Raw genomic sequence first — 16,236 nt, forward strand, 5'->3', positions numbered from 1 at the left:
TGACTTTTGAACAGGTCAGTGTAGCCGGCAGACTGTAAGGCCGCTATTTACTCATGAATTGCCATGGCAAACATCAGGACCACACAATCATGATCTCAGAGTGCCAAATGGGATAAAGAGGGAGAAGCCACACACTTTTAAACATTTATATGATATAGTCACTATTGACAGCAGCATCTAAGGGTTAAACAGATATGGCCGGTGCCAACACTGATCGTGGCTGATGCAGCAAGTTGTCAGCTATAGTTTACAGCTGACAGATGCTGGATGGTCACCTGTGGATGATATTCTCTTATCTCAGGTCAGTTAAAAGACGTGTTGACGGTCATTAAGGGGTTAAAAATAGAAGACACAGTAGTTTGACAATAAATGGCTTCACCCAACCACTATCCATGAGTGGAGAAAAAATTTTGGCGTCATCATTCATATTCTCTGAAAAAAGGTCAAGAAAGCAAAAATTCTGCCGGGGTATGTAAACTTTTGAGCACAACTGTATCTATGCTTGTAGAGTATAATAGCGTACACTATAGAATAGACCTACTTATATAATGTTACAGTTTGTAGCCACCAATTCTACTCATAAGTATCATCACCTATTAGAGGGGACATGTTATTCTTTTACATTCCATAGTTTGAAGCTATTTTCTGGTTCTTCCATGACTGTAGGTGTTCGGGGGATGGCAGATTAGTGGGGCTCCGGCACCCCACCGATCAGCTGTTTTCAGCTTTGCTAGATGTAAACGGCACAGCCCATTCCTCATGTGACTGTCCCCGGTGCGGCCATTCATCCCTTACTTATTTTAGCAGCCCTCAGGAACGACCACTGCTCAACCAACGGAGCAGTCATATTGTAATCCCACCAATATGATGTTGATGGCATATCCTGAGGATAAGTCCTAGGCATATGAAATCTAGGAAACCCCTTTAATGGTTGACCCTTAAACAGGTCATGTGACATTGGGATGATGACTTCTCAGATTGAAGCTCCACTCTCGCGCATTGAGTATAACAACTTCTTACATCTTGATTGATATCTGTAGGATCATTTTGGAGTAGATTTTACTCTTTTTAGGAAGGCAGATGACAACACCGCTTAGAATGCAGTGGAAACATTATTAAAATAATCTGATGATAAAGGGTTAGAAAGCATGACAAGGTGTGACCTGTCTGCTGGAGGTGATCAGGTTCTTCTGAATGTAAACAATGGATCTTTCCATGAACACTCCTGGGAGCGTCTCAGAAGATCTTGGAAAGATTTCCTACTATTAATTATCCAGCGATTAAGATTTATTTACAAACAAAGCAGAAAGTCCTTTTTTAAGATTTATTTCCTGAACAATATCCTTAGCATAGATGAGGTAGGACTTCTTCCTATACATCACCACTCCATTCACCTACATGATCAGGTCTGAGACTGATCTTATAGGGGTGGGGAGATAAGCAGCTGCACTGTTACCACTTACCTCCAAGAAGACCCTCTGAAGTCTAGTTTCACATAAGGGTATGTTCACACATTGCGTTTTTTCTGCAGGCAAAACGAGCTTTTGCATTATTTTTTGCTGTGTTTTTATTGTCTCTTATGCATGCTGATAAAGTCTAATGCCTCACAAAAAATCGTTTGCACCAAAAATGCAGCAAAACCTGATATCTGCTTTTTATGCTGCGTTTTTGCACTTTCACATTTTTTTCTGTGGGTGAAAAAAACGCTGAAAAAATGCTGAAAAAGTGACTTGCTGCAGTTTGCAAAAATGCAGCAGTTTTCCATATCAATAAGAAAAAAACGCCAATGTGTTTGCATGAGATTTCTGAAATCTCGTAGCTTTGGTGCTACGCAGCTTTAAATTTGCATGAAAAATGCAGCGAACACGCAACATGTGAACATAGCCTGAGGGTATATTCACACAGTGCAAAGTTTTTCAAGAGAAAGACACTTCAAGAAGCGCAAGCTCTTATTTCCCCTGAATTGTTATTTTAGCATTTTTTTCATACCCCGTACTATGGTTTTTTTTATCCTTCAACAATGAAGAAACCGCAAGCAATTTTGAAGCAAGCTAGATCACATGCAATAATTATCCCACTCTACTCCTCCCTGGTCAGGCTTCATCTGGAATACTGTGTCCCGTTCTGCACCACATTATAAAAAAGACAATGAAAAAAGTTCAGAGAAGAGCGACCAGGATGGTGAGCGGACTGCAAAGTATGGCCTACTAGGAACGGTTAAAGGATCTGGGAATATTTAGGTTGCAAAAAGGAGTAAGAGGAGACTTAATAGCTGTCCACAAATATCTGAAGGGTTGTAACAGTGTAGAGAGATTATCCTTATTCTCATCTGCACATGGAAACAGGAGAAGCAATGGGATGAAAGTGAGAAGATACAGATTAGAAAAAACTTTTTCACAGTGAGTGTGATCAATGAGTGGAACAGGCTGCCACGAGAGTTAGTGCGTTCTCCTTCAATGGAAGTCTTCAAACAGAGGCTAGGCAGACATCTGTCAGAGATAGTTTAGTGAATCCAACATTGATCAGGAGGGGGTAGGACACTATGACCCTGGAGGTCCCATCCAACTCTAACATTTTATGATTCTATGAAGTACACAGGCAAAAAGTTGAGAAAGATTCCTGGGTGTCTTTTGAGACTTCCATTCACCAGTATTACAAAATATAGAGCTTCTTAAAGGGGTTTTCACATGAAAAAAGTTAAGTTTAATTAATATTGTAATCAATACATCTTGGAGTAATAATAATTTCCACAATAGGATGTGTTTAACAAAATGTTCCTGTGCTGAGATAATTTTATAAATGTGCCCCTGCTGTGTACTGTGTAATGGCTGTGTCTGATCGTATAGGAACATGGTCTAATCATACCACAGCTCCTGGGCAGGGGAGGAAGCAAAAGAGTGTGCAGACATTACAGCATGGGATTACAAATTATTCTTCATTTGAGGTAAAACAGGCTTAAAAACAGGCAGGGAAATGTTTTACCTGACAGAAACAATCAGCTGTGATCTCATACTGTCCTATCTGTATACTCTTTCTTTCCTCCCCTGCCCAGGAACAGTTATTATCATTCCAAGATCTGTTGATTAAATTGTACTTTGTTCGTGGGAAAACCCCTTTAAGGGCAGAAGCTGCCTAGAGAAATGGAGAAAGGTTTTCTCACTTCTTTAAACAATGTGATATCATTGGAAGCCTGAAGCAGTTAAAATACACTCAAAAGACGGAACATGTGAACAGCAAGTTGTTTTGGCTTAAAAATGTTCATTATTTTGAGCGTTTTCAGGGCGATATTTCAGGTGGCTTTTTGTAGCCGAATCCGCCTGTAATAGACATCTTGTGCACATACCCTGAATGTGGATGTCAGAGGACCATCAACCGGACACCAATGACCAGAGAGTGCCTGCAGGTCCCTCCAGAATGAGGTGTCATGTCTACAACCACCTAAAGGCATAGTGAAAGATCAGCAAGGGTCCTTCTGGTAACCTGAGGTAATGATGCTACTTCAGGGGTATATTCGCCATCTAACATCGGATGTACCTGCATATATGGCTGCTTCTCCACTGGACATGAAGGCGTAATAACTTGTTTCACGCTCACAGCTTTATTGCTATAATTGGTAAAGGAATGTAATTCTCATTTCTTTAGGTCCGTTTATATGAGGCCTTGCATCCGCTGAAAAATAAAGTAAGTGACCTCCAAATGAAGAATGAGAAGCAGTGCGAAGAGATGGATGGAAGCAAGCAGCAGCTGAAGCGTCTGCTGGAGGTGCGTTATGGGACCGTCACAGGTTCTGTCCAGCTATTGAAGGAGAGGTGAAATGTTGGTGTCTCTTTAAGGGACTGAGAGTTGTAACTTGGCATTAAGCCGCTCCCATGGTGGCCGTCCACATTTCACACATGCTTCTTGCATTATGCAGGCCCCCCTGTTTGATTCTGTATTTTCTCCTGCATTGCAGGATTTTAGCAATGCAAAGTAGATGTTGTTCGGCTGCTTCTGTTTTAGTACATCCTCGGGTTTATTTCTCTTGGTGGGTAATGCTGACCTATGGCTTGGTCAATATTTGCCTTATGAACATGGAAACAGCAGAAGATAAATCTAGCTAAGCATGTTTTTCAACTTCTTCCAGATGTTTTGCACCGTGCGTGTGGTTGGTATATTTAGCTCTCCTTTCATTTTAAAGGTCACATGTTGCAGGTATGTGAGGTGTCATTTTCGACACCACTATTGTACAGCCATCAACTTGCGTGAATCATTGTGTGTGTGTGTGTGTGTGTGTGTGTATGTATATATATATATATATATATATATATATATATATATATATATATATATATATATATATATATATATATATATATGGATAGTAAAGATTAATGCTCTCTCCTTGGCCTGTGCTTTTCATACACCAGTAGTTTGTTTGAAGCACTTTTATTTGAGTTTATCTAGCACAAGGTGGCCACAGACATCACATGAATGTTGGGGGGAGCGGAGCGTACCCTGTACCTTGCTCCCTTCAGGAGATATGGAGCGGTCAGAAGGAATAGCTCGGCCCACAGCTATCTAAGATGTTTGGTGACTTTAGACTCTACTCACCTACTGTCCCACACGTAGACCACCGCCACAAAGACATAGGTCCAAGGCGCTGATACTATCAGGCTGTTTGCTACCTAATAATGCTGGCACCCTTTATTCCTATATGGAACGTCTCACCAGTCTGTTTCCTGGCAGAGTTATGAAGAGGAGAAGAGACGCCGCTCGGAGTTGGATACGAGATGTCAGAGGTTAACACTGCAGCTGGCCGACACTAAACAGCTCATTCACCAAGGAGACTTTAAGATCGAGAATTATGACAAAGTAAAAAGGTATCAAACATATGAGGTGGACATTAAACTATTCGCTGTGAGATGGGCAATGTTTGGGGCAGCTCGGTATACAGGAACGCTGCTCTTTCCTATACTGTAAAGAGTTGGGCATGTAGACACGTAGTACTCTGACTGGCCATTGGGACCGTGAGCTTTTCCTGCACCTGTTTCATGCGTTCATATAGCAGCATGTGAACAGTGACATAGAGGAAGTCCAGAAGTGACAGGTAGGCTGCCAATTGCCAGTGCAGGTTACGGTATAATACGTATGGAAAACACCATCCTCATGTAGTGAATTACTCTGTGTGGAAAAGAAAGCGTCCAATGAACTGGGGTAAAAAAAAATCTGCGAAAAATTCATAGCAAAATCCACGTAAATAACAGTAAGATTTTGCTGCTTTTGCACTTGTCCTTTTGTTGCACAGATAGTAATATTGTCACCACGATCTGTCCAGATCTGTACACCTGAATAGAAGAAGCATACTGATCAGCCCCGCAGTGGTAGAAGCTGGCATTGAGTTATTTTACTCATTTATTTAGCGGCATTAATTCCACAGCACTTTACAGACTTCATGACCACTGTCCCCATTGGGACTCACAGTATAGATTCCCTAGCAGTATGTGTTTGGAGTGTGGGAGGAAACCTACGCAAACACAGGGAGAAAATACAAACTCCTTGCAGGTGTGATCAAGGTGGGATTGGACCCCCCGGATACCAGTGCTGCAAGGTAACCGTGCTAGCAACAGAGCCACCGTGGCCATACACCGTAGATGGCTGGTGGCTGAACAATGCTTTGGCCATCTCATCTGACTCCCATACACGGGAACGCTTATTGGGCCATGCGCTCCTGTGTTCTCTACGAGAAATCCTCCAAATGACATGTTGGCCGGCGGCTTATTTCTGGGAGAATAATGCAATCGTACTCTTGAAATCGGACATGTGCAATCACCATCTCTCCTGACCAGCACTCTCATTCACATCAGATCGAACCTGTCAACGTTGTGTATGGGCTCTTCAGTGTATAATCTTTCACAGTTAGTTTTCAGATCGACACAAATAGTCATGTAGAGTTAAAAATCACCTTTAAGTTGGAAATGAATAAAAATAGATTCATTTGTCTGTATCAAATATTATTCATGTGTCTGTTAACGTGGGTTTTTGGCCTCAACATTTAATTATTCCTCCAGTTACCTTGTTGCATCCATGTCCCCCCACAATATAGTAATCAGAAAAGTGGTCATGTACCCTATTGCCGTGTCTATGATCCAGGCCAGGTGCATACTGTACCTGAGTGTGATCTGGGATATCCATTCCTGATGAGCAGTTAGGTTTGTGCTGCCCTGGTCTGTCATCCTGTCTGTTCCTCCACTGTAGCTGGCCTTAAGTTTTCACATCTTGGGCACCTTTGACAATCACTAGGTCGCTTGAGGTAGCAGGGTCTAGTAAGCGCCAGAGGTGCCCAAGATGTCTCGTTGAGGTTGCCAGAGGCAGGAGTGAAGATCCGGGACCGGAGTTGACGCCGACCATGGCAGCACAAATTGCCCTCTCTTCTATGTAGGTATGATGTGTTTAATTTAAAATTGCATTAGGCTAGTTTCACATTAGCTTTTTTTTGCGCAGCGCATCGTGCGCAAAGAAAAACGCAAAACAAACGCGCGTTTTTTTAGCGTCATGCTTACGCTGATGTGTCAAAAAAACGCAGCGTTGCTTGCGTTTTTGCATGCGTTTGCGTTTTTTATGCGCATGCGTTTTTAGGTGTGACATTTTTTCCATTGTCTAGACCACATTCCAGACTTGTTTACCTCAAAAACGCATGCGCAAAAAAAAACGCAAGCGTGCGCAAGACCATGCGCACGCATGCGTTCCCATAGACTTCAATGTTTTGTTTTTGCGTATTCCGTGCGCAAGCGTGCGCATGCGTTTTTTTGACGAGACAGGGCGGACCAAAAAATGCAACATGTTGTGTCTGGCGCGAAAGACAAAAAACCGCATGCGCACGAAAACGCAAGTGTGCGCAAGACCATGCGCATGTCATGTTAAACATAGGTGCGCAGTGCGCCTGCGCACGATGCGCTGCGCACAAAAGCACTAATGTGAAACCAGCCTTAGATAAAGCTTTGATTTTTAATGTATTTTTTTTATATCTTGCATTAGTGAACGAGATACACTTGAACGGGACTTATTAGAACTGAGGAGACATTTTGAAGTACTTGATGCTGCACATAAAACACAATCGAAGGAAAGAATTGATTTGGCTCAGGAGGTAAGTAACAATAAAATGCATATCTAAAAGTATAGCCCAGAACACCAGAAGGACCTTTCAGTCCGTCAGTAAACCATCCCATGCACTATGTCCTGCTATTCCTTCATCACTGCTGTATACTGGATGCTTCACACCCACTACTGTAGGAATGATGTCTCGGAAAGTGATGTCACTGGGTCAGAGAGCTGGTCACTTCACTTTCCAATGTTCATTGAGGTTTTTTGTTTTCTTCAATGGAAAAACCAAACAAACACGACTTACAGGATTTTAGGCAAACTGTACTGTTATACAAATCAGCAAGACTGCAGGCTCTACACAATGACTCCCTCCTCACCATAGTACAAGGTGTATAAGCAGAGCATAATGATGATTTTGGTTGAGCCAGGCTCATAATGCCCTAAAATGAGGCAATCCGTAACCAAAATGAAATTTTGGAAATTGACACGAGAAGCCTGACCTTACAGACTCACTTCTGAATTCAGGGGGGAACCAAAAAAAGAATGTCATCCATTTATGGCAGTCAGGAAAGCAGTAGCCACCTATAGGATGCCCTTATTTTGTGGGGTGCTCCTGCAGCCCCTTATTGGGCTAAACTGTGTGTTTTATGAGAAAGACTTGAGCATTCCTCCAACTGTGGCCTCTTAGGTAGAAACCCCAATAAAATCCTCTCTGAGAGGTGCGCTGTAAAATTGTAATATAACAGGTAAAAGGTTAGGACTCTGTTAAGTTGTCCATACAGAATAGATGGCTGTCAGCTGATCGAAGCTTCATCCGATCGTTCAGCGAACAGTCATCTCGGTCGGCTCGCCCATGCACAGAACGAGCACTGACCTTGTCTCTGACGATGTCGGCTGATTCTGCTGATATCGGCGGGTTTGGCCGATATTATTCTGTGTATGGGGGCTTTTACTAATGTTTAATATTTGATTATGTAGCCAGTAATAACAACCCAGTTGTTTGCAGGTACAATCTGTACCCCAGGATAGTGGGCCCTTCTCCCTAACTGGCTGCATTATGCGGTGTAAGGGATACTTGTATGGAAATACAGCGGCGTAGTCCGCCTGTTTCTCCCTTTATTTGAATCGCATAATGCATGATTCTGGGACACCTTGGTTGTCTTACCACTGGGAATGCCTCGGTTGAGAAAATATTTGGGAAGTAAATGAGATGCCAACAATAAGAAAGAAATACTTCCTTGTGTGGTTGGTGCTGCTTTACAGGCAGGCCACACTCCCAGATAACTGACTGTGGCGTGACTAATAGCAATGTATGTATAAAGTATTAAGTCCTAAATATCACCCGAATCAGTGCCCTGAAAGTCTGGGTTCCCGGCTATTGATTCTGTCATTTCTCTTACTCTAATGGTATTCCATTAGTATTGTATTTTATATAAAGGTTAGCTATTCTTAGCGCACAAATCCTGGAGAGTTAGCATTAAAGGCGTGTTAGTCTTATGTCAATAGTGAATCACCGTGTACTGAAAAGTTCTGCAAAGTTCTAACTTTCTATTTCAATTTTTCATCACCATCTCTGTTTGCTGTGAGTGAAAACCCATACATGTATAAGTAACATCTGTCCATAGGATTTCACACCAAGACGCAATAGAAATAAGTGCAGAAGACCTGGTATCTTTGCCATAAGCAGGTTAGACTTTATGGCTAATCTGTAAGTTATTGCCTTAAGTCCTTTAAAGAGCCAGAGCTGGGGAAGAAGATGGCCACAAAAGTATTGCTGTACTGCAACTTCGTAATAAATTCTGTTATCATTATCCCTGTTAAAGGGAATCTGTCACCCCTTTTTTCGAATATGAGCTACTGGCACCGACATCAGAGGCTTATCTACAGCATTCTGTAATGCTGTAGATAAGCTCCCGATGTAACCTGAAAGAGAAGAATAAGGAGTTAGATTATACTCACCGGGGGGGCGGTCCGGTCTTGGTCCGATGGGTGTTGCGGTCTGGCGTCTCCCATCTTCATACAATGCCGTCCTCTTCTTTCCTTCCTGTCGTGGCACAGGCGCACTGCTCTGCCCTGTTGAGGGCAGAGCAGAATACTGCAGTGCGCAGGCGCCAGACCTCTCCCGGCGCCTGCGCACTGCAGGACTCTGCTTTGCCCTCAACAGGAGCGCAGGAGCCACAACAGGAAGGAAAGAAGAGGACGGCATCGTATGAAGATGGGAGGCACCAGACGAGACGGCGACACCCATTGGAACGGACGCCGGGGTGAGTATAATCTAACTCTTTTTTTCTTATCTTTCAGGTTACATCGGGGACTTATCTACAGCATTACAGAATGCTGTAGATACGACTCTGATGTCGGTGCCAGCAGCTTATATTCGAAAACAGGGGTGACAGATTTCCTTTAAGGGTATGTTCACACATGGCATTTTTGCTGCGTAATTTACACAGCGTATTTGAAGCATAAAATCTGCTGCGGTTTACAGTACTGGCATACCGTAATTAATGAGATTTCTGAAGTCTATTGCACACGCTTATTTTTTCCACTTGTATGTTGAGCTCGGCTGCATTTTTTCCAAGATGCAGCATGTCAATTTTTTCTGCATTTTTGCAGCCCTTCTCATCCATTAAAACGAATGGGTGAAGCGCTGCAAAAACATGACAAAAACGCGCATATAGTATGCGGCATGTTTCCTGACACCACTCCAAAGAATGCGAAGAACTGAACTAAGCAACAGCACATGTGAAAAAGACTTGGGTATACTAATAGATTACAGACTATACATGAGTCATCAGTGTGATGCAGCAGCAAATACTAGCAAACACAGTTCTAGGATGTATTAAGAAAAGCATAGACTTTAGATCACGTGAAGGAATTATCCCCCTCTACTCCTCAAAATAAACTGGAGCAAGTTCAGAGAAGAGCTATCAGGATGGTGAGTGAACTGCAGTATGTCCTACGAGGAATGGTTAAAGGATCTCAGAATTGTTAAGCTTGCAAAAAAGAAGGCTTTAAGGAGACTTAATAGCTGTCTACAAATATCTGAAGGGATGTCACAGGGTAGCGGGATCATCCTTATTCTCATTTGCACATGGAAACACGAGAAGCAATGGAATGAAACTGAAAGGGAGAACATACAGATTAGATTTTAAAAGAAACCTTTTTGACAGTGAGGGTAATCGATGAATGCAACAGGCTACCACGAGAAATGGTGAGTTTTCCTTCAACGGAAGTCTTCAAACAATGGCTGGACAGACATCTGACTGAAACGGTTTAGTGAATCCTGCATTGATCAGGAGGGGGGTTGGATATGATGAACCCGGAGGACCCTTTCAACTCTAACATTCTGTGAGTTTATCATTCACTCTCGAGTTTTTCTTGGTGCAGAAACAACTCTGCAAAAACGGAATGTGTGAACCTACCCTAATACTTCTCACAACTGAGTTCCCTGATGAAGCCACTATTTGTAGCGTAACGCATTGGGCTTGGTACTCCCCCCCCCCCCCCCCCCCCCTTTTCCCATTTATGACGCTGCCGAGCATTTTTCCCCCAGGTTGTTTATCAGTTCCTTTTTCTGATTTGCATCACAAGTAGTTACAACATGGGAGAGCCCACACATATTTCATCTTTGTTAAGTGCTTTTAAGTTTGTCAAAAGGCGCTACACTGGTCCTGAGTGATATGTCGTAATTATGGGTAGAGTAATACATATACATGCTGCACAGTGCATTTATATATTCCTATTTTATATTGCTATATAAATTTTCCATATTTTTGGCTCCTTTTGTAGGAGATTCTTAGATGTCCATTTATTATTATTATTATTATTATTATTATTATTATTATTATTAGGACTTTGTATTGGTGGTTGAGTTGTCGTTTCCCTCAGACGTTTCCACCTTCTCCCTCTGTTTTTATATTTGTCCTTTTTGCAGTTTATACATAACTAGCTGAAGAGCCCGGCATTGCCCAGGCATAATAATTAACTGTGGTTAGTTATAACAAATTATAATGATTGTCCTACATTCCATATTCCAGTGCCCATATACCCATCATACGCATCCTCCATTCCATAGTCCAGTGCCCATATACCAGTCATACATATCCTCCGTCCCATAGTTCAGTGCCCATATACACATTACACATCCTCATCCCATAGTCCCGAGATGGGTGTCGCTGAGCAAGGAGTTCCTGGAGATGTGCTGTTATGTAACCTGGCAGTGCGGCTCTGTGTGCGGGCCACTGATAATTCTATTTTCTACGCCGGTAACAATAGAGCGTGGCAGTAATAGATGAGGGGGTGATTAATTTCTGTCATGAGCTCTCTGCTCCTTTCTGGGGGGCAGACAATGGCTGGAAGCTTATGTTCCCGGGGATGCTAGATTTCTTCCACCCGGTCAGTGTCTGCTGAGGTGTTGTGTGGTGGGAAAACTGTTGCTCATAGCAGCCAATCACAGCTCAGCTTCTTTTAAACAGCTCTGGTGAAATGAAAGATGCTTATTGATTGGGTGGGGCTATGTGGCGTGGTTGATATACATACATTCACACATACATACATTCAGTTTTATATATATAGATAAAACTAGTTTTGTACCATCTGCCTCTCTTATATACCTTTTATTGATACCATCATTCAGACTTTTTGGTGCCATGTGGATGCCTGTTTCTTGTTCACAATAGTTATTCTGTTAAGCATTTGGCACATTGGTCCCTTCTTTTAGTCAATATTTTATTGCGGCGCTGTTCCCCTTGCTTTATGTCTAACATATCTTTTCTGGATTTCTAACATTTATACTGGCTTTATGTGCTCCTCTCCATACAGAGATATTCTCCCCCAAAATAGCACGTTCCATGGAGGTTCCTTCAGCGCTTTCTGTGCAGTTTTGGTGCCAAGGGTTTCCTCTGGGTAGTTCGGTTTCCTTCCACACTCCTAGGTCCTGCAATGCCTGCACATGAGGAAAGAGACATAGTGGATCAGAAAAACTATACTACATTTCTAATTGGAGATATTTGGTATTTATTATTAATACACCTACGACAAATTGGGATAGGATCTTGGAGATGAGAATACTCATTTAATTCTACAGCTACTTCTAAGTTGCCCATAGACTTTTCAGTTCAGTAGCTGGATGCCCATAGAAAGAATAGGGTGGACTTTTATATTTCTAATCCTAAAGTATTACGGTGATTGCTTATCTCACTTAGTTAGGATCATAGAATGTTAGAGTTGGAAGGGACCTCAAGGGTATAGTTGAGCGAATTTGTTCGGATTTGGTCGCTGAATTGGAATTTGCCATATTGGTTCTCTATTCGTGCCGAATGTATGTTTGATGCTCTGTTCCAAACATATTCGTAATTGTCTACTCCCATTGACTCTAATGACATTCGGCTGTGTTCGACGAATATTGCAAAAACAATATTCGCTGCCGATTGTATTCGGAACTGAATCCGAACAAATTCGTTCAACTCTACTCAAGGGTCATCGTGTCCAACCCCCTGCTCAATGCAGGATTCACTAAACCATCTCAGACAGATGTCTGTCCAGCCTCTGTTTCAAGACTTCCATTGAAGGAGAACTCGCCACCTCTCATGGCAGCCTGTTCCACTCATTGATCACCCTCACTGTCAAAAAGTTTTTTCTAATATCTAATCTGTATTTTCTCTCTTTCAGTTTCATCACATTGCTTCTCGTGTTTCCAGTGCAAATGAGAATAATGATGATCCCTCTACACTGTGACATCTTTTTAGATATTTGGAGCCAGCTAGTAGGTCTCCTCTTAGCCTTTTATTTTGCAAGCTAAACAATCCCAGATACTTTAACCGTTCCTAGTAGCACATACTTTGCAGTCCACTTACCATCCTTGTAGCTCTTCTCTGAACTTGCTCCAGTTTTTCAATGTCTTTTTTACAATGTGGTGCCCAGAATTGGACACAGTATTCCAGATGAGGTCTGACCAAGGAGTAGTAGATGGGGATAATTACTTTATGTGATCCAGACTCTATGCTTCTCCTAATACATTTTAGAACTGCGTTTGCCTGTTGCTGCTGCATCACACTTTTGGCTCATGTGCAGTCTGTGATCTATTAGTATACCCAAGTCTTTTTCACATGTGCTGTTGTTTAGTTCTATTCCTACCATTCTATAGATGTAATTTTCAATTTTTCTTCCCCAGAGGTGGAATTTTGCATTTTTCGCTGTTGAATACCATTCTATTAGTCTCTGCCCATTGTTCAAACTTATCTAGTGTTGGCAATCCCTCCTAGCTTTGCATCGTCTGTAAATTTGATTAATTTACCTTCAGTTCTCTTATCTAGATCTTTTATAAAAATGTTGAACAACACTGGGGAAAGGACAGAGCCTTGTGGTACCCCATTTTATACACTTTTGCAATTGGACGTGCAACTATTTATTACCACTCTTTGCATGCGATCACTGAGCCAGTTATGAATTCTCCTAACTGTAGATTTGGTAATTTTTTCAATAAGGATAGTATGACATACTTTATCAAATGCTTTACTGAAGTCGAGATATACTATTTCTATTGCATTTCCCTGATCCACCCAGTCAGTGATTCCATCATAGAAGGAAATGAGATTAGTCTGGCATGACTTGTTTGCTACAAACCCATGCTGTCTCAGGTTAATTACGGTATTCTTATCCAATAACTTGCATACATGCTGTTTAATAATTTGGTATAGAAGTAAGGCTCACTAGCCTGTAATTTCCTACCTCCGTCTTCTTTCCTTTTTTGAAGATAGGGACCACATTTGCCCTTCTCCAATCTTCTGAGACTTCTGTTCTCCAGGAGTTTTCTAAGATTCTGGCTAGTGATTTTGCAGTTTCCTCTGCTAACTCTTTCAGTACCGTAGGATGTAATTCATCTGGACCAGGAGATTTCAGTTCATTTAAATTGTCTAAGTGTTCCCTCACGCATCTTTCTGTTTATAAATAGTGTGGATTCTTTAATTCCTTTGATATCACCGTGAAGATCAATTGATGCTACAATTGCTTTCTAAGAGAACACAGATGCAAAATAGGAATTTTAAAGTTCGGCCTTCTCAACATCATTTTTGATGACTTTTAGCGCCTAATGTCTAGTAACTGGTTTATGCAAAATGCAGACATTAGTACATAGAGCTAAAAGCCCCACAGAAAAGACATATCTGATGTCTAATGGTGACCATATACATTAGATGAATGTTAGCTGAACCCAATAATTGACTAACATAGGATATGGAAATGTCAAAGGATAAGAAGGCTTGACCATGGGATAATGCCCTGTCTCTTGGGAGATAAGCTACCACAACGGTTAATTCACCTTGTCCCGATTATGGACTTGGATACATTCAGCTGAGCCCAGCATTAATATCTATGGGAAATGAGCAAATCCCAATAAGCGTTCAGACAACAGCCACCTGGAGGTTTCCGCACCATGCTTGTTTCCCATGCTCACTTGTCCATTCACATGAACAGTTATTGATGAAACTTTGGCTCCAGGCATTTTGTATATGTTTTGTCAGTTATCAATAACCTAACCATTTTAGTATTTGGTTAAAAACAGAAATTCAGCTTACTTTCCTGTAGGTAAATGCATTTCTGCCCATTGTACAGGTCAGCACACTACGACAGTCTGTATCCCTGCTCCAAAAAGATAAGGAATTTCTAAACCGACAGAACATGGAATTGAATATTCGTTGTAGCCATGAAGAGGACCGCATGGAGAGGCTTCAGAGTCAGCTGGAAGATGCCAAAAAAGCAAGAGAGCAGATGTATGAAAAATATGTTGCTTCCAGGTCAGTTCTTTGTCATTTTCAGCCACTGCCTTTTGTTCTTTTTCGGCTTCCAATAAATTTTTTAACAAATAAAAAGTTGTTCTTTCTTCCATATTTAATGCTATGTAATTTTCTTAATTTCTTCTGTTAGAATGATGCATGTATAGGTCATATAGGCAAGCTTTAAAGTACTACTGTCACTAAATTCAATCCTATCGGTGACCATAGGTGCTGTAGCAGTCAGGTCACGCAAGTGGCAGAAGCAACCATGCAATTCCCAAAGCTGCGCCAGCATATCCAAAATGAAAGCCATGGGTGAATCAGTGCCCTACAGAACTGTACAGTGTAAAGACTGTATTTTTCATTGTGACTCATGTATATACCTTTCATTGCAGAGACCATTGTAAAACTGAATATGAAAACAAACTGCGAGACGAATTGGAACAAATTAGATTGAAGACAAATCAAGAAATTGAACAACTTCGTGGAGCATCAAAAGAAATGTATGAGCGGGAAAACAGGTAATGGTTTGCAATACAATTTGAATTTAAACCTATTAAAGTGAACCTGTCAGCAGTCTTTTGCTATGGACTTTTGTAGCAGCATAATGTAAAAACAGAGACCCTATTCCAGCAACGTGTCACTTACTGGGCTGCTTGGTGTAGCTTTGATAGAATACCTGTTTTGTCTGATGTAGATTTAACAGAGCAAAGACTTCTTGGCTGTGTGTAAGCCCACCCACACCCCTGACTGGCAGCTTCCTCTGTACACTGAAGTGTCAGGAAACTGCCAATCAGTGGTGGTGGCAGGGTTTTTTTCTGCAGCCAAACCCTGATCTCTTGACAGTAAAAAAAAAAAAGCTGCAGAAGACAAAAAGCAGGTTTTGCTGGCTTTTCTGCGTTTTTCAGGATCCCAAAGTTGAGATTTGCTTCCACTGTATAAGCATGAACAATGCAAGGTGTTAGGCCACCAATGCAAGACATACACTATTTGAAACCATAAAACTTTTTTCGTAAAAGGGCAATTTGATCAAATTATTTAGTGGAAAAAGATTTTCATGCCTGAAAATAATAGTGACTATTCTGAACAAAAAACTTCATATGAGTTCATGAGAAATAACACAATTGCAAAAATGTAAAAGCAGCGGCTGAAGTTGAATTAGTCAGGCATAGTTTACTTAAGACGTTCACAGGGTGTTGCGTTGGTTGGGCATTGTTTACTTTCACACATTAGTCAGGCCATTCAGTTGGTCAGGCATTGCTTACTTTCACATATTGTTCGGGCATTGATTACTTTTCCACATTGGTCAGGCATTGCTTACTTTCTCACATGGTCAGGTATTGCTTTCATACATTGATAGGGCATTGATTACTTTCACACATTG

At 41.5% G+C, this 16,236-nt stretch overlaps 1 protein-coding gene across 2 annotated transcripts in view; it reads left to right on the forward strand.

Annotated features, from left to right (window-relative positions):
- Positions 1–16,236, forward strand: part of PIBF1 (progesterone immunomodulatory binding factor 1) — a 278,563-nt gene that overhangs the window by 89,287 nt on the left and 173,040 nt on the right. For both annotated transcript variants that reach the window (XM_073580380.1, XM_073580379.1), the window contains exons 5-9: positions 3,643–3,762; positions 4,726–4,859; positions 7,015–7,123; positions 14,692–14,873; positions 15,248–15,373. In XM_073580380.1, coding sequence (XP_073436481.1) covers positions 3,643–3,762; positions 4,726–4,859; positions 7,015–7,123; positions 14,692–14,873; positions 15,248–15,373 — 671 coding nt within the window. The remainder of the gene's footprint in view (positions 1–3,642; positions 3,763–4,725; positions 4,860–7,014; positions 7,124–14,691; positions 14,874–15,247; positions 15,374–16,236) is intronic.

The sequence above is a fragment of the Dendrobates tinctorius genome, unplaced genomic scaffold (genome assembly GCF_039654945.1).
Source record: "Dendrobates tinctorius isolate UK_male_01 unplaced genomic scaffold, ASM3965494v1 ptg000064l, whole genome shotgun sequence".
NCBI classification, from domain to species: domain Eukaryota; kingdom Metazoa; phylum Chordata; class Amphibia; order Anura; family Dendrobatidae; genus Dendrobates; species Dendrobates tinctorius.